At 48.6% G+C, this 23,094-nt stretch overlaps 11 protein-coding genes across 13 annotated transcripts; 6 read left to right on the forward strand and 5 right to left on the reverse strand.

Moving 5' to 3' along the window:
- Window positions 1–98: 98 nt before the first annotated feature.
- Window positions 99–3,693, forward strand: FVEG_06792 (hypothetical protein). Its single transcript, XM_018895207.1, has 2 exons — window positions 99–669; window positions 715–3,693. Exons 1-2 carry the CDS (start codon window positions 348–350, stop codon window positions 3,480–3,482), a joined length of 3,090 nt encoding a protein of 1,029 aa, XP_018752430.1. The 5' UTR covers window positions 99–347; the 3' UTR covers window positions 3,483–3,693.
- FVEG_06793 (ATP-dependent RNA helicase DBP4) lies at window positions 3,617–6,321 on the reverse strand. Its single transcript, XM_018895208.1, has 2 exons — window positions 6,121–6,321; window positions 3,617–6,069 (listed from the first exon to the last, which is right to left on the reverse strand). Exons 1-2 carry the CDS (start codon window positions 6,247–6,249, stop codon window positions 3,811–3,813), a joined length of 2,388 nt encoding a protein of 795 aa, XP_018752431.1. The 5' UTR covers window positions 6,250–6,321; the 3' UTR covers window positions 3,617–3,810.
- Window positions 6,322–6,495: 174 nt separating this feature from the next.
- On the forward strand, window positions 6,496–8,781 carry FVEG_06794 (hypothetical protein). The gene has a single exon (XM_018895209.1). It carries the CDS (start codon window positions 6,536–6,538, stop codon window positions 8,603–8,605), a length of 2,070 nt encoding a protein of 689 aa, XP_018752432.1. The 5' UTR covers window positions 6,496–6,535; the 3' UTR covers window positions 8,606–8,781.
- FVEG_06795 (hypothetical protein) lies at window positions 8,614–10,432 on the reverse strand. 3 transcript variants are annotated; one of them, XM_018895210.1, is made up of 6 exons: window positions 10,131–10,432; window positions 9,630–10,004; window positions 9,500–9,581; window positions 9,321–9,440; window positions 9,031–9,276; window positions 8,614–8,985 (listed from the first exon to the last, which is right to left on the reverse strand). In XM_018895210.1, exons 1-6 carry the CDS (start codon window positions 10,315–10,317, stop codon window positions 8,778–8,780), a joined length of 1,218 nt encoding a protein of 405 aa, XP_018752433.1. In that variant the 5' UTR covers window positions 10,318–10,432; the 3' UTR covers window positions 8,614–8,777. The 3 variants fall into 3 exon arrangements, with proteins under 3 accessions (XP_018752433.1, XP_018752435.1, XP_018752434.1); XM_018895212.1 differs by having other exon boundaries at window positions 8,614–9,276; XM_018895211.1 differs by having other exon boundaries at window positions 9,630–10,432.
- A 1,123-nt stretch (window positions 10,433–11,555) lies between these two features.
- Window positions 11,556–13,790, forward strand: FVEG_06796 (hypothetical protein). The gene has a single exon (XM_018895213.1). It carries the CDS (start codon window positions 12,677–12,679, stop codon window positions 13,334–13,336), a length of 660 nt encoding a protein of 219 aa, XP_018752436.1. The 5' UTR covers window positions 11,556–12,676; the 3' UTR covers window positions 13,337–13,790.
- FVEG_15943 (hypothetical protein) lies at window positions 11,619–12,287 on the reverse strand. Its single transcript, XM_018905172.1, has one exon. The coding sequence runs from the start codon at window positions 12,037–12,039 to the stop codon at window positions 11,734–11,736; it is 306 nt and encodes a 101-aa protein (XP_018752437.1). The 5' UTR covers window positions 12,040–12,287; the 3' UTR covers window positions 11,619–11,733.
- A 103-nt stretch (window positions 13,791–13,893) lies between the features above and the next one.
- FVEG_06797 (dimethylaniline monooxygenase (N-oxide forming)) lies at window positions 13,894–15,772 on the forward strand. Its single transcript, XM_018895214.1, has 3 exons — window positions 13,894–14,206; window positions 14,275–14,848; window positions 14,896–15,772. The coding sequence occupies exons 1-3, from the start codon at window positions 14,067–14,069 to the stop codon at window positions 15,619–15,621; spliced, it is 1,440 nt and encodes a 479-aa protein (XP_018752438.1). The 5' UTR covers window positions 13,894–14,066; the 3' UTR covers window positions 15,622–15,772.
- Window positions 15,773–16,901: 1,129 nt separating this feature from the next.
- Window positions 16,902–19,111, forward strand: FVEG_06798 (hypothetical protein; the record flags this gene model as incomplete). Its single annotated transcript, XM_018895215.1, has 2 exons — window positions 16,902–17,009; window positions 17,055–19,111. 2 exons carry the CDS (start codon window positions 16,902–16,904, stop codon window positions 18,936–18,938), a joined length of 1,992 nt encoding a protein of 663 aa, XP_018752439.1. The 3' UTR covers window positions 18,939–19,111.
- Window positions 19,014–19,443, reverse strand: FVEG_06799 (hypothetical protein; the record flags this gene model as incomplete). Its single annotated transcript, XM_018895216.1, has 1 exon — window positions 19,014–19,443. One exon carries the CDS (start codon window positions 19,441–19,443, stop codon window positions 19,090–19,092), a length of 354 nt encoding a protein of 117 aa, XP_018752440.1. The 3' UTR covers window positions 19,014–19,089.
- A 578-nt stretch (window positions 19,444–20,021) lies between these two features.
- On the forward strand, window positions 20,022–21,221 carry FVEG_06800 (alpha-1,2-mannosyltransferase; the record flags this gene model as incomplete). Its single annotated transcript, XM_018895217.1, has 1 exon — window positions 20,022–21,221. One exon carries the CDS (start codon window positions 20,022–20,024, stop codon window positions 21,219–21,221), a length of 1,200 nt encoding a protein of 399 aa, XP_018752441.1.
- A 295-nt stretch (window positions 21,222–21,516) lies between these two features.
- On the reverse strand, window positions 21,517–23,061 carry FVEG_06801 (hypothetical protein; the record flags this gene model as incomplete). Its single annotated transcript, XM_018895218.1, has 3 exons — window positions 21,517–21,988; window positions 22,039–22,501; window positions 22,557–23,061. The coding sequence occupies 3 exons, from the start codon at window positions 23,059–23,061 to the stop codon at window positions 21,517–21,519; spliced, it is 1,440 nt and encodes a 479-aa protein (XP_018752442.1).
- Between the last annotated feature and the right edge of the window lie 33 nt (window positions 23,062–23,094).

Consider the following 23,094-nt stretch of genomic DNA (forward strand, 5'->3'; position numbering starts at 1 on the left):
CTCACCGCCACCAACATGTTTCTTTGTCGTGTTTGACTACAACTCAGCGCTTAGATTGGCCAGTCAAGCTGGCGCACGGCAAACCTGTCTTTGTGAATTACAACTAGAGGCGGGGAGCTATTTGGTGTTGTTGTTCTGATTCGTCTGTGTGGTAGACACAAAGTCAGTGCTGCTATTTTCACCTCAGAGGACAAAGAACGACCACTTTCACACATCTTCACCATCTCAAAGATAAAGGACGCTTTTATGAAACAAAAGGGCTCATTTGCTTTCAGACCGAATTCTTTTTGTTGTTAAATCCTCTGTTAACACCAACTTCACTCAACCTTCGCATTTTCACCTCAATCATGCCTCCCAGAGTCAGTAGACGCACTACCCGCCTCTCAAGCCGGGAACCCGAGCAACAATCTACGAATGAGCCGCAGAATACGTTAGTGAGGCCTCATTTACCGGCTCTTCAAGGGACTCCAAGTACACGGAGACAGTACACATATGGCTCTGCTGCTGAACCACCGCCAAAAGTGGGAGCTGGTCTGCAGCGCATGGATTTGGGCAGTGCCGTTAATCAAGCCCTTGCAAACGACATCGAGGATGAGGAAGAATTTGTTAGGCCAGCAAAGTCAAGGCCAGCATCCGCAAGGGCAGATGACGCAGGCCCATCAAGAGACAGTGAGTGACATGGACATTGCTCTCGACAAGTCTAACATGGAACAGATACATCACGCCCAGTAACAGGCACCGTTCAGCAATTAGCGACTGAGAGAGATGATGATAGCTCACGAAGCTTTGGCTTGGAAAGTGAATACTACGAAGATGCAACAATAGGATCGGTGCCACCTTCGGCAGCAAGTACTGAAAGGCAACTTGCTGCCTCCAACCTAAACCCTCGAGCTCAACGAGATGCGTCTGTACAGCGCGCCCTACAGCCATCTCGTCTAAGCCAGCAACTCAATTTTGAGCCGCAGCCCAGTAGATCGAGAGAAACCCAGCAAACGTCACTCCAAGTCCCGAGACAAACACGGCAGCAATCGCGTGAACTAGAAGAAGACGAGCCGGAAAAGAGGGCTGCGCCTACTGGCCGAAGTAGGACTTCGATCAACACACCAGCCGCAAACAAAACCAGACAAAGCCAGCCCCGGCCTCAAAACCCTCTGGTGGAAGATAGCGAACAGAGTGAAAGCTCTGCTGGAAGCGACCAAGAAGATATTGAAAGCGACACCCGATATGGAGGCAACGCGAGAAAGGCACGCACTATCACAAAGAAAACTTCTACACGTACAGCCAACACAAACCGTCGACAGACAGCACAACAGCTATCTCGACAGGCTGCTCCTGAGAGGAGAGATCAAAGAACAAGCGGGGGCCAGAGCCTTTTTTCTACACCTGGAAGGACTCTTTCACAATCAAGCGCGTTTGAAAAGGCTCGCCAGATTCCCCGTGATCCACAAGAGCGTGTTTGGGACATTCAGCGAGAGATTCAAGAAACAGAGGACCAAATTGCTCGTGAACGGGCCGAGAGAGCCGAGAGAGAACGAGCGCCCCCAATAGAGCCGTGGCGTCGATGGTATCGGGAACAGATTGCTTGGTTATCAACACTCTGGCCATTCAGCTTGATCTGGAGACGGCACGGAGACGATGACTTTGATGATTTTGACGATGACCAATACAACAATGGTGGCCCTACGGATTGGTGGAAGTTACTAAACCCCATGACATATCTACAGTCTGTGGTATGGTTGGTCGATAAGATTATGGATCATTTCGTCAACTTTCTTGACAGATTATCTGGTGTTCAAATCCGAGGTTCTCAGATTGAAGGAGTTGTCTATACTGTCCTCATGGTCGGTGTTAGCTTACTTTTGGGAGTCTTCCTCTTTTCAGGCATGGGAGCTGTGAAACCATCTCTACCGAGCATGCCATCCTTTGGCTTAGGTGATTTCCATATCCCGAACCCTTCTGGCTTTGTCCACAACGTCGGAGATATGATACCATCGTTCTCAATGCCCTCATGGCCTTCCTGGAGTAGAGATGACGATGAGCCTGATGTCTTTGCAAACATTCCCATTGACAACATTCAAGATGAAGTCAAAAAAGCAGTGAAAAAGCTGACGTCAAAGCTCAGTGACCAGAAGAAAAGCCTCGAGAAGCTGGAAGCGAAACTCCCTCAATTCATCACCATGGAAACCGTCAATGGAAAACCAGCTATTCCCCAACAGTTCTACCACGGTCTTGAAGATTATCTTAAAGAGAGTGGAAGCTTTTTGAACATGAAAAAGAACCGCGGAAACTACGAGATCTCCACGGAAAAGCAATGGAAGGCCATTGTGACTGGACTCGGGAAAGACAAAGATTTCCAGTCGAAGCTCACAAAAGAGGTCGACCGCGGCATTGAGGAGAAGCTGCCTACTTTCTGGGACAAATGGTTCAAGAATAACAACAAGGTTCTCGAACCGCTCGTTGAGAAGGCAATGGCCAAGACAAAGGCTGCTGGGTCAGGAGCTGCATTTGACAAGAAAGTCGCCCAGATTGTGAATGAGCAACTCGGCAAGCAGAATCAGACTGTTGTTACGCGAAGTGAATTCATAAAGCACCTTGGGAATGAACTAATGGCCCATCGAACAACAGTTCAAGCCGAGCTCCAAGAGTTAAAGTCGGATATGTTGACTCATATTCAAGAGTCGATCCGTACTGCACAGTTGATGGCCCCCCAGGGAACATCGGACGCTGAGATGAGGAAGCTCATCAAAGAGATCGTTGTCCAGACTATATCCGATGAAGTCCTCGGAGTTGGCGCCAAGGCAAAGATCCATGAAGATTGGAACACACGTCTCAGGCACCAGGTCAACTTCTTTGCGGTTGGCGCCGGGGCTACCATTGATAACTCTCTCACGACAAGTGTATGGGATCCATGGAAGAAGGGCGTCGCTAAGACAGAAGCCTTGAAGCGCGGCATCTCTGGCATACGTCCTCTCCCTGCCGCGGCAGCTCTTCACCCTTGGCAAGATGAAGGAGACTGTTTTTGCTCAGTCCACGACATCGATGGTAGCGGACGATACCACGGTGCCAGAATCTCCGTTCACCTGGGCCATCTGGTTGTTCCCACTGATATCGTCATCGAACACATTAATAAGAACGCCACGACAGATCCACTGGCTCGGCCGCGACAGATAGAAGTCTTTGCTAGATTCGAAGATCAAATGGAGCGTGATCAAGTGTTTGCTATAACATCCAACTGGTTCAGAGACGACACCACAAATCGGAACGTGTCTGTTCCCCTATCCGACCAATTCGTCAAGATCAGCGACTTTGAATACGTTGGAAACGAGCTAAACGACGGCGTGCACGTACAGCACATCAAAGATCAGTTCTCCAACCTCGGAATCGGCACAGATCAGATCGTCGTTCGATCGATGGGCAATTACGGCGCGCCGGACCATACGTGCTTCTATCGTATTCGATTATTTGGAAACCTGGTGGAATAGCTGCTGTGAACCACCGCGTCAATAAACCTATTGGCGCAATTTAGACTTCAATGTGCTTTCTGGGCGTTGGTTGGTTCATGTACATAGTCTTGTATGGGAGTGTGAATTATATACGCAAGGCATTGAAGCGTGGAGCTGGTATGGGAATTGATAGCTTTTGCTGAGAATGGTGCTACCTACAATTTAATCATGACTTTTCTGACGACAGCATAAATCAACATTATCCAACGGATACTAAACTTGAACATTAACCCTGTGCATTTTAATTCGCAACTTTTGTCTAAGCCTATATACAAGGCTCCAAAGGGTATCAAGCCCATCCATCTCCTTAATCCAGCAATCCAGTAGCAAGCGCCTCGAGATCCTCCAAAGTCTCCGGCTCTTCCTGCACCTTGATAACCTTTCCTTTGCCTCTGCTCTTCTTCTCGTCCTCCGAGTCGTCCTCGAACCACTTCTTGGCTCTCTTCTTGGGCGGCTCGCGATCTTCCTCGCTGTCCGACCTGTCGCCTTCCATTGGCAGTGATCGCATAAGAGCCAGAGGATCTTCGCCGTCGTCTGCGTTGTGAAGCATGGGCGCATCGCCGTCGTCGTCTGATACGATACCCATACGCTCTGCCCGCTCGGCGGCCTTGCGCTTCTCTCGCTTCTCGCGGCGCTTTTGCTTGGCGAGAGCTTTGTCATCCACATCTGCCTCGCGAACACGCGATGTCTCGTCTTCAACGAATTTGCGGCGCTGTTCTTCGGCTGGACCCTCTCCCATGAAATCATCCTCGTCCTTGAGCTCGTAGATAGCATGAGCGTTACCGTCATCGTCGAATACGACTTTGGTTGAGTTGCCCTTGAACTTGAGCATCTTCTTCTTTGACTTGAGAGCCTTTTCACGACGTTTCGAGTCGACCACAAATGGCTCTTCACCACCGAGACCATCAATGACCTTTGCCGTGCTCTTGAAAGCGTTGTTTGCCTCGTCGTCTAGCTCATCGTCCTTCAGTACCCTCTTGACTGACAAGAAATCGCCCTCGTCATCATCCGCATTCTCCTCGCCATCCAGCACAAGCTTGTTGTAATGACTTGACAGAACGTCTTGATTTGTTCGCTCAAACATCTTGTCGTACTTTGTGCGCACCTCATTCTTTTTCTTTGACTTTTCGCCGTCTTCCTCCTCCTCAGAGTCGCTAGACAAGCCAGCACGAGGGGCGTTCTTTATTTTCTTGATATCCTCACCCTTTCTGAACTTGACCTGTGGTGTACCAGGCAGACCAAGACTAGCAGCGAAGCCATCAAGATCTAGTTTATTGAACTTGAAAACATCCTTGTCTCTTTGTAAGTGAATTGATCGTGTGTAACTGATAAAGGCTTTTTGGCCAAGGTACTTCAGATCTGGGTTCTGGAAGCACATGCTTTGTAGTTGATCCTTAATACTCTTCTTTTTCTTCTCCTTGACATTCACCTTTTGTATGGGAATCTTCTTCTGCTCAAGCTTCTTCAACATCCCTGGCTCCTCGCTGGGGTCGAGGAATAGCACAGCTCGACCATTGCTCTGGTATCGAGCTGTTCTACCAACTCGGTGGATATATGTATCAACATCCTCAGGGCAATCAGCCTGAATAACCCAGTCGACGGCAGGGAAATCAATTCCTCGCGCGACGACATCTGTCGCAAATAAACACGATTGCTTCGCAGCTGTAAATCTGTTTGTGATCTCCATTCGTGCAATTTGCTTCTGACGGCCGTGAAGATGTAGTAGAGGAATACCAGGCTGAAGATGACGGAAACTCTCATATACGAATCGAACTTGTTTGCCTGAGCTCAGAAAGACAATAATCTTGCTCTTCAAATTAGCCTTGATGAAACCATATAATGTGTCGAGTTTCTCTGTCAAAGGTGTAATGATGTAGTGCTGTTGGAGGTTTGTAGGAGTGGCGCTAACTGCTGCTTCGTGAACAGAGACGTATTCGGGGTCTTTGAGACTGAGACGAGCAAGATCCGAGACCTTCTTGCTCTGGGTGGCACTGAACATGAGTGTCTGTCGTGATTTGGGCAGATGCTCGACTAATGCATCAACATCATGCTGGAAACCCATATCCATAATGCGATCTGCTTCGTCCAGGACCAAGATCTGCAAGTTGTTGGCGTCGAAACCAGCTGTCTGATCCAGATGCTGCAGCATTCGACCAGGCGTGCAAATCAAAATGTTCATTCGATCCAATCGTTCTGCTTCCTCCTTCAGATTCTTTCCACCGATGATCAAGCCGGCAGAGAAAACGTGGTTTCTGCCAATCTTTCTAAGCACCTCGAAGATCTGTACCGCAAGTTCTCGGGTGGGAGAAATGATAAGAGCACCTAGCCCATCGTATTCGGTCCATTGGGCACGGTAGAGTTTCTCGAGGACGGGAACTAGGAAAGCCAGAGTCTTTCCGCTTCCTGTTTTGGCGGCTCCCATGACATCTTTGCCCTTGAGAGCCAGTGGAATAGCGTGAGCTTGGACATCGGTAAGGGTTTGGAAATGTGAGGCTTCGAGGCCGGTGGCGGTCGGTACAGAGAGAGGAAGATGGGAAAAGTTCTTGATTTCATCCGATTTGGGGTCCTAATTCCTATTAGCCAGAATAAAAGATTGTCCTAAATGATGTTTTCATACCAAATCATTCACTCGCTGTTCAAGCTGTTGAAGGTCTTCTTGCGCTCTCTTGCGCTTCTGCTGGCGCTGCTCAGTTCGACCATTCTTTTGAGGTTTAGGTCCTCGCCCAGGTCGCGCATGAGGAGGCATTTTTGGGAGTCGCGACGATATAGATGAAGAGAATTGAGGTGATGTTCTCTAGACCTTGTCGTTGGCGCAAACCAAAATCGAAGTCCAAGTCCAAAGTCACTGGAAATTTTTTGGAAAAGTCGCGGCGCCTGGGGATACCGATGGCCGACTGTGGGGCGTTTGACCAGAATAAGCTTACCGCCATGGCAGAATAGATTCACCGCCAAAAAATTGAATCCAACTGTTTTCTGCCCCTCCACTCAAGCAAGCTTTGCGAATTCATCACAACCAGCTTCGTTAAGACAACATGAAAAACGACAAGAAAACGAAGAAGGCTGCCCCTACGGCGAGTCAGATCGCTGATAAGCGATTTGCCGACTTCGAGACCGATCCTCGATTTCGATTGCCCTCGAAGAAGCAGACAAAAACCACAATCGACAAGCGATTCTCGCGCATGCTCAAGGATGACGAGTTCACTGCTACCGCCAAGGTCGATCGATATGGCCGAAAAGTCAAGTCGGATTCCAAGAAGAAGGCTCTACAAAGATTGTACCGCGAGGAGGATGAAGACGAAGACGAGGAGGAAGAGGGAGGCGAGGAAGAAGACATCGAGGTCGACGATGACGAAGTCGTTCAGCGAGAATTGCGAAATGCGCACGAGAAATACGACCCTGCTCGAGGCGGTGGTTTCTCATCTTCTGAAGATGACTCTGATTCTGAGGAGGAAGAGGCTGACTCCGATGATGAAGAAGGCGGCGCGCAAGTCGATATCGAGGGAGACATGCAACGATTCCAAGACGAACAAAACGACGTCGAGGCTGGTGAAGTGACGAATCGAATCGCCATTGTCAACCTTGACTGGGACCACGTCAAATCTACCGACCTCATGGCTCTCTTCAACAGTTTCCTTCCCGAGACTGGTGGCAAGATCGAAAAGATTTCAGTATACCCTAGTGAATTTGGCAAGGAGCGCATGCAGCAGGAAGAAGTTGAGGGACCCCCGAAGGAATTGTTCAAGAACTCTAAGAATGACTCGGACGACGATTCGGATAGCGATGAAGAAAGCGAGGATGGAGACGAGCGAATCAAGAAGAATTTGCTCCAAGAGGGCGATGATCAGGACTTTGACAGTGATGCGCTACGGTCTTATCAGCTCGACCGTCTACGATACTACTATGCCGTCATGGTATGCTCAAGCCCAGCAGTTGCGCAGAAGCTCTACGAGGCTGTCGATGGACGAGAGTACCAGTCATCCTCCAACTTCCTTGATCTTCGATTCGTGCCCGATGATGTTACTTTCGATGACGAGCCCAGAGACGAGTGCGAAAAGGTGCCCGAGTCATACAAGCCTGTTGAGTTCGTGACAAACGCCCTTCAGAGCTCAAAGGTCAAGCTTACCTGGGATATGCATCCTGAGGAGGCATCGCGCAAGGAGTCCATCAACCGTGCTTTCAGCGGTAGTCGCAACGAGATTGAAGAGAATGATCTCCGTGCTTACTTGGCAAGCGACAGCGAAGATGACGATGTGGAGGAAGAAGAGGTCGTTGAGGAGAAGGGAGAGGATGAGCCCAAACTTTCCAAGAAGGAGTTGGCGCGCCGGAAAATGCGCGCTGCTTTGGGTCTATCTGAGGAACCTACCAAGTCTTCCAAGAACGCCCCCGTAGGCGACATGGAAATTACTTTCACACCTGCTTTATCAGAGAGCGCACCTAAGAAGACAGCTGAGGAGGAGACGACAATTGAAAAGTATATCCGAAAGGAAAAGGAGCGCAAGGAGAAGAAGCGCGAAGCTGCACGAGCTCGACGTGCTGGCCAGGACCCTGATGCTGAAGAGGAAAAAGAGGAGGTTGTCGAGGCTCCTGAAGGCGATGCTGACGACCTTGGCTTTGATGATCCTTTCTTCACTGCCGCCGAAGACCCCGCCGCATCGTCCAAGACCTCCATCCGCAAAGCGGACCGTCTCAAGAAGCGAGAAGCCCGCGAAGCCGCCGAGGCCGAAAATAAGGCCCAGAAGAAACAGCTCGAGAAAGTCATGGCCAACGCAGACGCAGACCAAGCCGACCATCTAGACCACTTCGACATGAACGAGATCGTGCGCGCCGAAAAAGCCAAGAAGAAGAAGGGCAAGGCCAAAAAGAAGGCCCTCGCGAAGGAGTCTCGTGGCGGTCTGCAGGAGGACTTTAGCATGGATGTTGACGATGATCGTTTCAAGGCTGTGTTTGAGAGCCACGAGTATGCTATTGATCCCTCGAATCCCAAGTTCAAGGCCACAGAGGGTATGCAGAAGTTGTTGGAGGAGGGGAGAAAGAAGAGAAGAAATGCGGAGGGGGCTGATGAGGAACCTAGAAGTAAGAAGGTTAAGAAGGGACGGAGGTAATGTAATAGATTCTGTATATCTGTTTAGATTGGAGTTGGGTCAAAAAGTGGTATTTGATAGCATAAATCATGAAGCATATACTGTTTAGTTCCTCTCTTCCTCATATACGATCCTCTCGGTATATAATATTTCAATATTTCTCTTCGGTTCTGTAGATCCCATTATCAACTCTCTATGCATCCAATGGCTTCTGCCCACTCCAAAAATGCATCTTCCCATAAGCATGGACTTTTGGGTCCCTCATAGACTGTCGACACTCTGCAAAAAACACCTCCATCTCATCCTTGCCCCAGCCCAACTGCGGAAAATGCAGATTCCCAATCGCCGGGAAGAATTCCTCACATGCAGTTCGATAGTACATTCCCACTAGTCTCATGACCCTGACACTATTAGCAATAACTCTCCAAGTAGATGGCCTGGCTTACTTGTCCTTTGGCCATGTCCCATAAGGTAATTTGATATAATTATGCTTTATATTGACAAATCCTGCTTCAGCGAGATATTGACCTCCGAATACAGCGGCATGTGCGTTTGTTTCATAGAGAGCGAATGCTTGGAGGATGATTTCTGTGAAGCGTTTTAGGGGCCAGTCGTCGGGAATGCTATTGTCGTCTGTGTGGACTTGGCCATCTACATCTTGGAGTTCTACCCAGGCACCAGGTTTCATATTTCTGATACTATTAGAGGCGTCTTGGACTTAGAAGGGTAAACTTACGCATATGCTTGCTTGAGGAGTGTTACAGGTGATTTGAGGATTGGGATCATGTTGCGGAGATGCACAAAGTCAAAGTCATCGCCGTTGAGCCATTCATCTTCGATATCGTCCACATAGAATCTGTCCAAGTTAGACTTGAGGTAAGCGTAAGTGTAAGTGCAAGTGTAAGTATGACTGACTTGACGTTTGGAGGTACCCATGTTGGTTGTATTGGACTTAGATCCAATCCTAAGACTTCAGCACTCGGATATTTCTCACCAACTAACACCATTAGCATCTCCCACACACAAGCTCATATCTTTCACATACTCTCAATAGCCCATATCCCCGTACCAGTCCCCAAATCCGCTATCCTCTGCGGATTATCCCCAACCGGCGCATAAAATAACCGTCCATCTGTAGCCTCCAACATCATCGCATGAAGCATATCCTCACGATTCTGCTCCGCCTCATCATTCGGTAAGGGATATCGTCCATGGCGATAACGATGATATCGGCGGCCATTTTGGTAGCTGTGTTCGAGAATACTGGAGTTTATGGATGTTGAAGAGGAACGGAGACTTGACGAATCGTCGGGATCAAACTCGCTGGCGGAGAATTCACCGTCTTCGTCGCTGCCGCCGGCTTCGATTACTGCGTTGCCTTGTAAGAGGCCTGGATTATCATCGGGGGGTGTTTCTGTATCTGGAGTGGTGTTAGTTGTCATGCGATTGTCTTGTGCGACTCATTTCGTCTGTCTTCCGACTCTTTCAACCTCAACTAAACATTCTTCCTCTACTCAATGTCCCAAAGTGAATGTTATCCTCATACCTTGCTCATCATGCCCCGCCTGACCCGACTTTTCTTGTAATGGAGGACTACTCCTCGGGCTACTCCTCGGGCTACTCCTCAGACTACTCCTCGGACTCGCGCTTTTGCCTTCTGTATCGTGTGCACCCATATCTTTGCCGTTTCTCTTCCAATAATCGCAATGCACCTCGATTCCCCGGGATAGCATCTAGTATAAATACTCCCTCATTAAATGAGGGGGAGAGAACAAAAAAGCCACGAGAATATGCACAATCGGATAAAACATCCAATTAAAGACCCCGCAAAGAATGGCCTGTTTGTCTTCTTCCACTTTCAATGTGACAGGTTCCAAAAAAGACAAGAGACAAGAGGGAAGAAGACCCTTAAACATGATAAATTGCGTAACATGCCGACTTACACTGACGAAACAGGATAGACTAGCTTTCCCGTGCGTAGGTCATCTTTGACTTGCCCGTTTACGCAGAAGCTGTCAAAGCATGCCTTTGGAATTTGTATCTTTAGCAATTCTGACGTCCTCGGCGCTGCAAAGGCTAGTGCCTGATCTGGACCCCTTGGCGTAGAGAAACATGCCAGCCAGACACGGCACGAGCGAGGTAATCTTCATGGTTAGATTTGATGTCGGGGTTTGAATTGATGCCCGAGATTTTCGCATTCGAGTAGTTTATCGAGATGGGGGAAGATATTGGCGAGATCGGGGGATAAGGTAGATCTGACGGGGAGAAGCGAGTGCTGGGGTATGAGTTACAGTTACGGTATCTTGAGTCTAGCTTGGATTTGACGGGAGAGGTCACTGGATTGGGTATTCATGTCGGTGTCTTCTTGTTAGCTGTTGATATGTCACTGTAATTGCTTATTATGCACGCCGTTGGTGATATTGCAGCAATGGCTGAGACAGTTCAAATGTTTGCACTTCAAGTGACAGTCAACCATTCAATTTGGATGACAGGGATAACTGCATCCGAAATCCTGGGTCTGGAACAGCAAAAGACGTACAAAGGTGCAAGCTACCTAATTTTACGAAATTCCATGAAAGTGGTTAATCAAGCCAAGGCGTAAATAGACATTATCAACTCATGACTCCTTGAGTTGCCTGCATAGCAGCGATGCTTCGTCAACCTGACTCAAACAGGCCTCCAATAAAACTCGGTCTGTATCACCATCTGCATCAAACTATTTATGGATAATTCACCAGCATGACCATATTACAATGCCAGTGTTGCCCCTCCTCATATGCACATGCAGTGCACATTGCGCGTTTACGATAAAACATCAATGCAAGTGTGAGTGTGAGTGTGCGAACGAGTCGAGTGAAATGAAGCTCCTTGGTTGGGCGGCAGGGTAAGATAGAGATAAGAGATCTGTCCGCGTGATGGTGAAAAAGAGTGGGATATCCCGCACGATCCGGTTTCTCTAGCTGCCGTTTCCGTCTGATAATCACAACACCAAGTCAAAAGTCGCGATACTAAGACTTGACCGATCAGACCAACTCTTGAATGTAGTTAGGACAGTAGGTTTCATGGAGGCGAGGCTGCTGATCTGTTATGCACAAGACCTAAAGCAATATACGACGACACCATCGCAAGACTATTCAAGTTACCAGATTTCACCATACAACCTCTTTACAGAGGACCAGAGACCAGAGAACAGAGAAGGCCGGGAAACCACTAGCTGATCCCTGTCGCGAGTCAGATATAGCTCTTCCCCGCTCACCTAGAGGCGGGAGAGACGCGATGCATGCTAGCAGCCCTCTTTGTGTTAATGAGGGTGTGATCACGGTCGCATCGAGAGAGGCTGATGTGCGACCCCTTGAAAGCGCCTGTCGAAGCAGAGGAACACGGGGGACAAGAGGTGACTCTGTCTGTAGTGGTAGTGGTTTGATTAGAAGCAGGTCAGAGTGGGATGATGACATCGTCTTATCTCCACCAGTTCATCACCAACATCACATCTACCCATTATAATTTACAGAGTCACTGAGTGTAGAAGAGAAGTAAATACGGATAGACGACACATGCAATGCAGCATTCATGATTCATCGCCACTGAAAGGACCCCTATTGCAGAGCGATCATCCCCCTCCTCAAACAGCATCGCTTCATCATTCACTCATTCTTCTCTCACCGACTGTCGGAGCTAAAGTTCCCAAGGCTGCGTCGCATCGAGATCGTGATGGAGGGGAGCGAATTTGGGGGTCATCACCCTCTCTCTGCCTGTGCCTCTAAAACAAACGCCACTTTATCTGTGGGGAAACGCGTGAGCTTTGAATGGAGTTTTTTTTGGTGCTAGGCATGGGTGTTACAAGACCTTGGAAGATAATTAATATCTCTTGTGTAGGTCTTGTGTGTGTGTGTCATTATGGTATTCTTATTACTAGCAACTCTCCCGTTTCTCCTTGGTCTTCCTGCTTTTTACTTTTTCATCGTCTGTTTAATTCAAGTCCGTGATAATCTTGAGCTCGTTGATCCAAATCCTCCTCCTCCTCCTCCTCCAACGTCACCTAATAATAATATCTACTGTGACGAGACGGCTTGAAACTAAATCGTCAAGGCAATGCCGCCACATTCACATTCTCCTCTACTTCCCATCTCCACGCCCACAGCCATCGCATCGCCTTATGGGCAACAACCTCCTCCAGCTCCCACGGCAGCGAACCATGTCCAGCGCTTCGCCATCACGGCTTTCTCTCTCGCCCGTTTCGCCCGCGGTGTCTCGCTCATAGCATACCCGCGCTTTGGCCTCTGGGCCCTCGACATCGCACCCGATGGTTCAGCGTATATGCTCGCCAGTCTGATCGGCATCCGCGATATTCTCCTCGCGGGACTTTTGTACACGAGCGATACTACAAATGCTGCGACCGACTCTGCTGCTCGTCGCGAAGTGACCCGTGCGCTTGCGACGAATCTGTTCAGCGATGCGCTCGATGCGTTTGTGCTAATCTTCTACGCTGCGTGGTCTGACGATTGGGGGAATCCGATTGCGGTTATTGTCATCTCTGCTGTCATGGCGATCTTTGAGCATTTGACGCTGTGGAGCTTGAGTGAGGATGATTGGGCTGCGCATGAGTATGGGAGTCTGGGCGATGATAAGAAGGCGAGGATGAATGCTTGGCTCCGAGAGTTGGAGCGATATGGTCCTGAGGAGTATCGACCTGAACAGTCCGTTGGGCCGTCTTCGCGAGCATCGTTCAGACAGTACGGGGCTATTGTTTAGTTGCTGATGAGCTATGGGTTTGATGAAAAGTTACGTCTGTTGTGTTTCTTTGTTCTGCATGGCGTTCGTGGTATGCTTCCATCTGGGGTCATTTCGAAGATGGTTGATCGTTTGGAGTTGGGAGGGCATGTTGCACGATGATGGATCATGGCGATGTTTTTATGCGATGCATCTGGTTATGCAGTTTATACCTTCAATACCATTGCTTTTGAGTTTGACATTTGCTATAAGCGTTAGGGGCGATGTGGTGTACCTGGTCTGTGTTTTCGTATGCTCTATATAGACTCATCGTATTGAGCTTCAATATAAACGAGGACAGGACTCTTACTATAGTTGTCAAGCTTGTCAGTCTCACTATTCCCGAAATCTTTGTCCTCTTTCTAGAGCTCGGCAGATAAGAAATGGCGCTACAATCCATAAATCTCATAGGAACAATCCCATGGCATAAACTCAATTACACCTCTACAACAAATCGGAGATGTATATATCAACAACCCTTGCTATGGCGTGATATATCGCATCTGAGGCACAATCCAGGGTCTGGTCTGACAAACGTGCCGCATGTGGAGCAATATTGGCCGCTAAATCCTCCGACTCAACGACAAAAAGGACTTTAAATCTTTTTCTTTTCTATACTTCGCCTCCCTCACTTGTCGCATACACCAATTTTTTATGTCTTATGCTTCTTCTGTGGCTACACTTGTACTATTGTCTGCATTGAGTCGTTACCATGTCTATACCTCGTGTAAAACGTGTGGCGGTCATCGGCGCCGGGCCAGCGGGTGCTATTGCGGTTGATGCTTTGGCGCAGGAGAAGACGTTTGATCTTATTAGAGTTTTTGAACGCCGTGAAGGACCTGGAGGTTGTTGGTGAGTTATGAGATGTCTAGGAAACTACTAAGCTATATAAGTGAGAGAATTTGAGCTGACGATGAAAGGATTGGTGATACAACTCAACCTCCAACAATCTCAGACCTGGCAAAGCTCGCAGATCGTACAGCAGATGAGCAACTCCCCATCCCTGAGGCTCTACCAACTTTTCTTCCCAAGTCCACACAACCACGCCATGAAGAATCATCGCTGTACCCCTATCTAGAAACCAACGTGGACACATCAACCATGGAGTACACACAAGAGCCCATCCCCGAAATCCGCAGTGAGAGATCAATCGGGATGCACGGTCCCAGCACACCCTTCCGGCACTGGAAAGTCATGCGTGACTACATAGCAGATATCCTGCATCGTAACCACTACGAAGATCTCATCTCGTACAACACCACCGTGGAACATGTCGAGAAGACAGGCGACGAGTGGAAGGTTGTGCTGAGAAAGGACGGAAAGAAGCAGGATTACTGGTGGAGTGAGACTTTTGATGCTGTGGTTGTGGCGAGTGGTCGTTACTGGGTGCCGTATATCCCGGCTGTAGAGGGCTTGGAGCAGTTTGAGAAGACTAGGCCTGGGAGTGTAGTGCACAGCAAGCACTTCAGGGGTCGAGACTCTTTTCACGACAAGGTAAGTTGTGTGACCTTGAGGTAGTGATTGTGCTAATGTGATCGTAGAGAGTCGTTGTTGTGGGTGCTTCTGTATCAGCGGCTGATATCGCAGTTGATCTCGTCGACACAGCCAAATCACCCATCCACTGTGTAACCATCGGCCACACCACAAACGTCTTCTTCGGTGAGGTAGCATTCCACCACCCCAAGATCCAACAACATCCATCTATCGCCAAAGTCATCAACCAAACAGTGCACTTCATCGACGGCACCAGTGTTGCAGATGTAGACCACATCATCTTCGGCACAGGCTACAGCTGGACCCTCCCTTTCCTGCCCTCCCTCCCAGTCCGCAACAACCGCGTCCCAGGTCTATACCAACATATCGTATGGCACAAAGACCCTACTCTTCTCTTCGTAGGCGCAGTAGGCGCAGGTCTCACCTTCAAGATCTTTGAGTGGCAAGCCGTCTACGCAGCTCGTATCCTCGCAGGCCGAGCGACCGTACCTTCGCAGGAGGAGATGCAGAAGTGGGAGGATGACAGGATACAGGCACACGGCGATGGACCAAAGTTCTCTGTTGTGTATCCGGACTTTGAGGATTATTTTGAGGCGGTGAGAGAACTTGCGGGAGATGGTGAGCCGGGAGTGGGGCGCAAGTTGCCCAAGTTTAGGAGGGAGTGGTTTAGGAATTTCATAGAGGGTACCGAGTTGAGGAAGGGTTTGTGGAGGAGGTGGAATGCGAAGGCAAAGGCGGATCTGGAGAAGGATGGTGTGAAGGCGAGATTGTGATGGACTTGTTGAGTTTTGGGCCAGATTTCACATTTGACATAGATCTAGAAGTAGAGATAGAACAAACTATATAGAAACCGTTTCAGTTAAAATGCCATAAGAGAACGCCCCTAATTATCAAGCTGGACATTCATGAGATTGCGTATTGGCGAGTTTGAGGTGCTCTGGAGGTTTCTCGCCATATCATCTTTTTTTCTCTATTTCAAGTGCCAGTCATGCGGGCTATGGGTCTCTGTTACACAGGAAAATGAAAGATCCTATCAAAGGTCTAGAAGGCAACTATACAATATGTATTTCCAGGGGTAGACAGCCTGGTTTTAAGAAATTGACGTCGTTATCCGTAAAGCTTACCCCATACCCCGGATTTTCAATGTGGAGCTTCCCGGGGATGTCATGAACTTGACATGCCGGCAATGAATTTCCATTGAGTAATAGCTTGCTACGATCGAGCCTCTCAAAACATGGAGGGTAGAGCTACACGAAACAGGAGACGAGGCGTTCATTAGTGAGCATGTGGTTTGGGTATGTGTGCACCCCGCATCTTACCGGAGATCAATAGTGAGTGAGCCATGACTTCTGGAAGCTTTCTGATATGGCTGAAATAAGATGAGGGCTCAGGGTATGAGATGATAAGAAACGTTGAGATGTTTCATGTTGTTGCTGTTATGATATCTAAGCTTTGGATGTTGAATTCTTATCGTAGCTGGGGATGATAAGCGAGTGCCGAGATGCGAGTTGGTGGAGTATCGGGATCGATGCTTACTCCACCGAAATGTCCACTTGAGCTTTAACTAGAATGTGACCCAGGATATAGGTAATGTATAGTTTCTGTTTACACGTATAAGAGCATTCTACAATTCATTGTCCTCAGTATTAATCAAACTGTCCATTAGACATCAAGTGCAGATTACTCTGTTTCGCTCAGAATATATGTCTCATCTCGGCTTCCATAGCCTATCTCTTAGTTACCTTAGGGGAACCCAATAGCCTCACCTCTTATCAGCGTTACGTCGTTACAGCAAACCAGAAATTAGCGTCCATTAGTGGCTGATAGTGAATGCACTTCCCCGCGTTTTTTTATCTCGTCCAATGGTCCAGGGCCTGGAGATACGTTGCCAGGCCCCCCCGGGCCCCCATGTCCCGGGCGTTTCTCGAATCCCCCATTAAGGACCAACACCTCCATTGTTTCTTGCGAGGACGATCTTCTCTCCTTTTTCTCATTTCTTAGCTTCCAACCTCCTCGTTTACACAAAAGTGAGTGAGAGAGACAGACATGCAAGATGCAGACGAAAACATCAACAAAACCGAATTGCAGAAGAGCTTCGAAGACAAAGAATGGACCTAATCCTCGATCTCGCTCGGGTTGTGTTACTTGCAAGGCTAAGCATGTAGGTTTATTCTGCTTGTTGTGATATCGCATACTGACTATGTAGACGAAATGCGATGAGACAAGACCTGAGTGTCTGAGATGTATTCGAAAGGGTGTTAAATGTGGTGGTTACTGGAAAGAGTTTAAATGGTCGTTCAAGCATCAACCAGGCGAAGTAAGCTTCGAGTTCGCGGCCCCAACTTCACCAACGTCTTCACGAAGAAGCTCGACTATACAGCCCGAACTATCATTCGTAGCGACGCCTTCTGCGATATTCGATGTTCCACTAGATACACCTGCTCCAGCGATGGCTGAGGAGTTGCCAATCGAAGATAATACTTCAATTCTCGGTGACGCGAGTTGGACGACGAGTTCTGGTACCGGGTCAGATAACGATATCTTTGCGCGGTCGAATTCGATTGTTGAAGAGAATATAAACGATATGACGGTTCAAAATGTCGAATTGACTTCTCAGGCTCTTACACCGACGAATGAATCGCAATACTTTGAAGGGACGCCGCTCACTGTTGGTCTTATAACCGACACTTCATCCCTCCTCATCAGCAACTGGTTCGAACAAGTCTGCACGTTATGGTCTGGTTTCGATTCAGACTCTAACCTCAATCGGAAACTCGCTCTTGAGCTATGCACGAGTTCTCAATCTGTGTTTAGTTCATTGCAGAGCATGTCTGCTGGCTTCTTATCTACGCGATTACCGCACATGAAGCAATCGGCTATGTATTTCCTGCAAGCGGCTACTGGATCCGTCCTTTCAGAGGCCGAAGAGATAATTCAGAACCCAGCTGGCGATAACATGCCCGCTGGTGCATTATTCTCGCTGTTTTGTTTGGGAACGACGGTTTGTTGGGTCGATGCGCGACAACTAGGTCTCCCATTTTTCCGATCAGCTCGCAAAATCCTAAACCGCCTCAACCGCCGTATTTCATCACTCTCAGCAAAAGATCTGGAACTTTTATCCTTCTTCAACAGAAGTCTAACATATTGCGAAATGCTCCTCGCAGCCGTAAACCAAGACGACACTGCTCTCGACACCGACGATCCAGTCACAGGCCCCCAAACCGACTCCTCAATGCAACTAGCCGAGCGATACATGGACAACTCACCGCACCCGTGGACAGGCATTTCCCCGCTCGCGTCTCAGCTCTTCGCTCAAGCGATAAGGCTCTGCCGAAGCTTCCGCCGAAATCTCAAACTACCCAAAGAAACAGGGCGGGATTTCCAGCGGGCTCTGGAGGAGATCCAAGAGGCGCAGCGGTTGGAGGAGAAGCTTCTGGAGCTTGAGTTCCAGAATACCCTTTGTGTTGCTAACACGGGGGATTATCGCACGCCGTCGCTCCATCTTGCGCAGGTCGCTGAGGCTTATAAACTTGCCGCGTTGCTGCAGCTATACCAGACGTTTCCAGACTTGGTGGCGCTGCGATTACCGACTGATTCTGTCCATGCGAATAGTCGACATATCCCTTGGGAGGAGTGGATTATCCCGTTGAGCCTTCGGCTTGTCAATGTTTTGGAGCATATTCCGCCTAATTCTGGCACACGCTGTATCCAGCCTTTGCTGTACATCACTGCGAGTACTGGTCTTCGCTACGATACTACGACGATGCTCGATATATCTACCTCTTCATTTGATGCAGGCATCGGCTCGTCGAGCTTCCAGACTGATCCCTTCTCTATGGACATGCTGGGCACTTCACCGCCACCTGCCAACTTAATATCCCGCATGTCGCTCGATATTAGCAACGCTCGGCATTTCATCACCGGTCGGCTGAACATGCTGGAGAGTAGCTTACCGCCAAAACCGGTCATGATGGCGAAGGAGCTCATCAAGGCTATATGGGATGCTTATGATAGCGAAGCACCTGGATCAGCCACGGTGCATTGGGTGGATGTGATGGAGGATAACAACTTGAGATCAATGTTTGGTTAGGATTACGAATGAAATTGTTTATTGGATCATGTTTGGAGTGTATAGCGAGATATCAAACACACAGTATGAGTTTAACTTGGGTTATTGGCTTAATTGAGAGCTTCACATGAAGCATTCTAATCTATTAGATCCCGCTATCCAGCCTTTCCATCTATAGATCACCCATTTTTCGCGCACCAGTATAAAACGCCAACCCCGTATCCGGCGACGAGAAAGTCAGCGTAGCGCCGTTGGGGATATAAAACACATCCCCAGCCTTGGCCTCGACCTTCTGGCCCGTCGAGTCCTCAATGACAAAGTTGCCCTCGAGGATGATCTTGCACTCGTCGTACTTGTATGTGTATGTGAGAGGCTCGCCCTTGTTGACGCGGAAGAGACCCATGGCCAGGGGCTTCTCGGCACCCTCGGGCGTGGAGTGGATGTCGCCGATGAAGGTGTTGCCGCCTGCGAGATGGGGGATCTCGAATTTGGATTGGGCTTGGGGGAAGTGCTTGAAGGATGCCATTTTGATAGTCTTTTGGAGGTTGACTTTGAGGGTTGGTTTGGTGAAGAGAGGAGTGTTTGAGATTGAAGTAGATTGCTTGATGCTAGATACAGACAATAGAGGCAAAGACCCTTTCATATACCCATCTCTCAAGCTTCATCCTCCCTCAAGATACTTACTTACTTACTTTAGTTTCACACATAAGCGGCGAGGTTAACCATCACCAAAACATTCATTCCCTCTTTGGAGCAATGTTACCGGAGTCTTTGCGGGGACTGATAAGATGGCGATAGCGTCGTTTTGCCTATTTGGGTCAAGTTGTCCGGAAGTTCCAAGATGGTGGGGTTTACGGTATGCGGAGGTCGCGGGGCGTGCAACGTCCGTTTGGAGAAGCGATTTCCGGGTTGTGCAATGATAGATACGTAACTTGTTTTTACGAGAGGGAAGTGATAGTGGGATGGCGGGTTAAAATGGGTGGTATGGCTGCTAAATGTGGTGAGGGTTGTGTATATATGTGTTGACTTACACGGTTGTTTTACACCACAAGTATCTTCTATTGTACTTTCAGTTCCAGATAGTACTTCTCTTGTCAGGTAAACATGGACTTTTCATTATCATCCTTCGGCCCTCACGAGGCCGTCATACTCCTCAGCATCATAACCAGCCTCGCCCTTCTCGGCTACAAACTCAACGACATCGTCCAAAGCCGCAAAAGCTTTCGCTACAAAAGCAAACTCCCTCCCGTATCATCAAACTACCAACCCAGCGACTACAAAACTCCCATCCCAGAACCCTACCCCAACTGGTCTATCGAAAAGACAAAGCCCCTCCCCTACAGAGCATTCCGCTATGGTCCCAACTACCAAGTCACCATGGGTCTGCGCACATGTCCCGTAGAGGAGTGGATTGAGCTGGATAACCACTATCCGAAATATCACGCTGATAAAGCTGCGAGGATCAAGGAGAGAGGAACCAAGTGTGTTGATACGCACCCTGATGCGTATCCTGCTGCTATTGAGCTTCTGCAGGAGTTGGCTGATTATCTACCTGCGAGATATCCCAGTCTTTTTGAACGGACGGCTGTTGGGATCAAGAACAAATGGTCTGGCGAAGACTTTAACATCGTTGAGCGTCCACTGGCTGAAGATCCCATGGCTATCTGTTCACGTCTCATCCAAGATGATCTCGCAATCATGATCGAACGTCCCGATGGCCAATACTATCTACTCGCTGGTGCAATCCTCCTCGCTGGCTTCTGGCGTCTCTCAGACAAATACGGCATGTCCCTCTCCGACATCCACACATCAGGCGACGTTCCCCATTTCAAGGAAAAGCTCGAGACGGGAATGTGCAAGTTCTTCAAGCGCCTCCGCCCAGAAACAGTGTACAACCGTAACAACTACTTTATCCAAGTTGACGAGAGTCTAGCCTGGAGCTGGAGTATCGGCAACGAAGACGCGCCCTCTGTGAGCTGGAGCACCGCTGAGAAGGATAGAGCTGTTGAGCACCACATGTTTCGGTCTGAGCGACAGTCCTTGAGGCGGTTGCCAAAGACTGGTGGTGTGGTGTTTACTATCCGTACGTATTTTCACCCTGTGACGGAGATTGCGCAGGAGGATTACGTTCCGGGGAGATTGGCGAGTGCGGTTAGGAGTTGGGATGACAAGGTTGCGAATTATAAGGGGAAGCAGAAGTATGGTGAGGTACTGTTAGAGTATCTTGATAGAGAGCATGAGAAGCAGTTGGCGAGGGGGTTGAATGTTGAGAAGGAGGGGGAGATTAGGAAATACCCTTGGTAGATGGTTGGTCCTGAGTTGATATAGCAATCTTATGTCTGTTACTCATTATTTCGATAGATTAAGACTTGTAAATGAAGCATTTGTTTAGAAGTTTACAATAAATACATCCGTGACGAAGACCATAATGCATTGCTGATGCTAGACATATTCACCACTTGCCAGAGTCTTTCTTGTCTAACCATGTGACATTAACTTGCAGAACGAAGCGATCACGAGATACCAATCCCAGAGCTTGCAGTCGTATCAGAAATAAATTGAAATCGCTACAAAAAAGTCTCCATATCTACTACTTCACTCAATTGACAGCCCACTTCCTCTCCCATCCAGGGAAGAACGGATTCTCCGCCAACGTAGTAACCTCCCAATCCTTAGGAATCAACCCCTTCTCAACCTGCTCTCTCTCCCATTTCCTCAGCGTCGGCTTCGTAACATGCTCAACATGCCACGTCCCCTTGTACTTCATAATATTCTCCTTACCCTCATTCAACACCTTCAGCACCAGAGAGGGGACGTAAGGCTCATCTCTAAACTCAGTCAATGGTGTGAATAGAGCTTTGAAGTTGAAGACGATAGCGCCTGAGAGAGGTAGTCGACGTAGGGTCTGCCAGTCAACTCGGAGGGAAATGTCTTTCTCAGTAAGAGATGGGTTTTGAACTTCTCGAGTCTTGAACTCGGGGTCTTCGGCGGGGATGAAGAGCGGTTCACCTACTTCAAGACCCCAGGACCCGCGCTGGATGGGACTGTTGGTAGGCATTTTAGTGAAGAACCTGTCGTTCAATTAGCAACCTATCAATGGGTTAGGGTCAAGTTGACGCACCGGTCCATGCTAAACTCCATCTTCTCCTTGTAATCAGGCACAGAAGCATGTATCTCCGGCAATCCCAGCCCAATCTTCTCACTCAACTTCCACCCAACAGAAGAGCAAATCACACCAGCTCTGAAGCAATACCGTCCTGTTGCAGGATCTCGCAATGTCAGTGCAAAGTCCTCGGGGACGTGGTTGAGAAGGAAGAGCAGAGGCTCGATCTTATCAAGATCTTCCTTGACTGCCAGAAGGTGATTGACGAATACTTTTCCGTGGAGTTCAAATGTTTGGGGATATCGCGCACAGAGGAACTGAATGACCATCTCCATGAGTTCTTTGCATGCGAGTTCAGAGCCTGGTAAAGCCTGGAGAACATCTTTGCCGTGCTTTGCGTAGAGTGATTGTCGCTGGGCGACGCGTTCCCGATATGTGTTCTCTATCTCTAGCCAGAAGTCTGGATCCATCTTCTTCAACGCTTGAAAGAGTATTAGTCATTCGTCGCTGTATTGAGGCGATGGAGTAACACTTACACATGGTCTGGTGATAAGCCCACCGGAATGGGCGATATGGTCTGGGCATTGCCTTATTGACATTGAAACTCTTTAGAGGCTCTGGTAGAGGAACACCCGACAGCTTTGCATAATCGGGGAAGTCTCCAAGTCGTCTGATCTCACCAACACTGAAGCTAGTGAAGTTGAAGGTTCCAGCATTGGCATAACGATAGTCCTCATCCAACCTCAGAAGAGGCTTCGATGCCACAGAAAGGTCAACATCGCCGGACCCGAATTCTGGTGATATCTCAGGGAGAGCGTGTCTTTGCGATGGGGGATAGACAGTAGTATAATCCACTGGAGCAGTCTTTTTTACAGGTTCTGGTGGGGGAGATGACGGATACGCATATCGATTGAGTGTCTTCCGCTTGTACACGAGCGCATGAGCCAAGAGACCCAAACACGCACAAGCACTGGCACAAAACGATACAACAAGTACAGTATGTACTGTATTAGGATGAAGACTCTCCGAAAAGACAAGCATGATGGGAAATATCCTTTACAAAACAAACAACGA

Source organism: Fusarium verticillioides, chromosome 7 (assembly GCF_000149555.1).
Source record: "Fusarium verticillioides 7600 chromosome 7, whole genome shotgun sequence".
Lineage (NCBI taxonomy): Eukaryota > Fungi > Ascomycota > Sordariomycetes > Hypocreales > Nectriaceae > Fusarium > Fusarium verticillioides.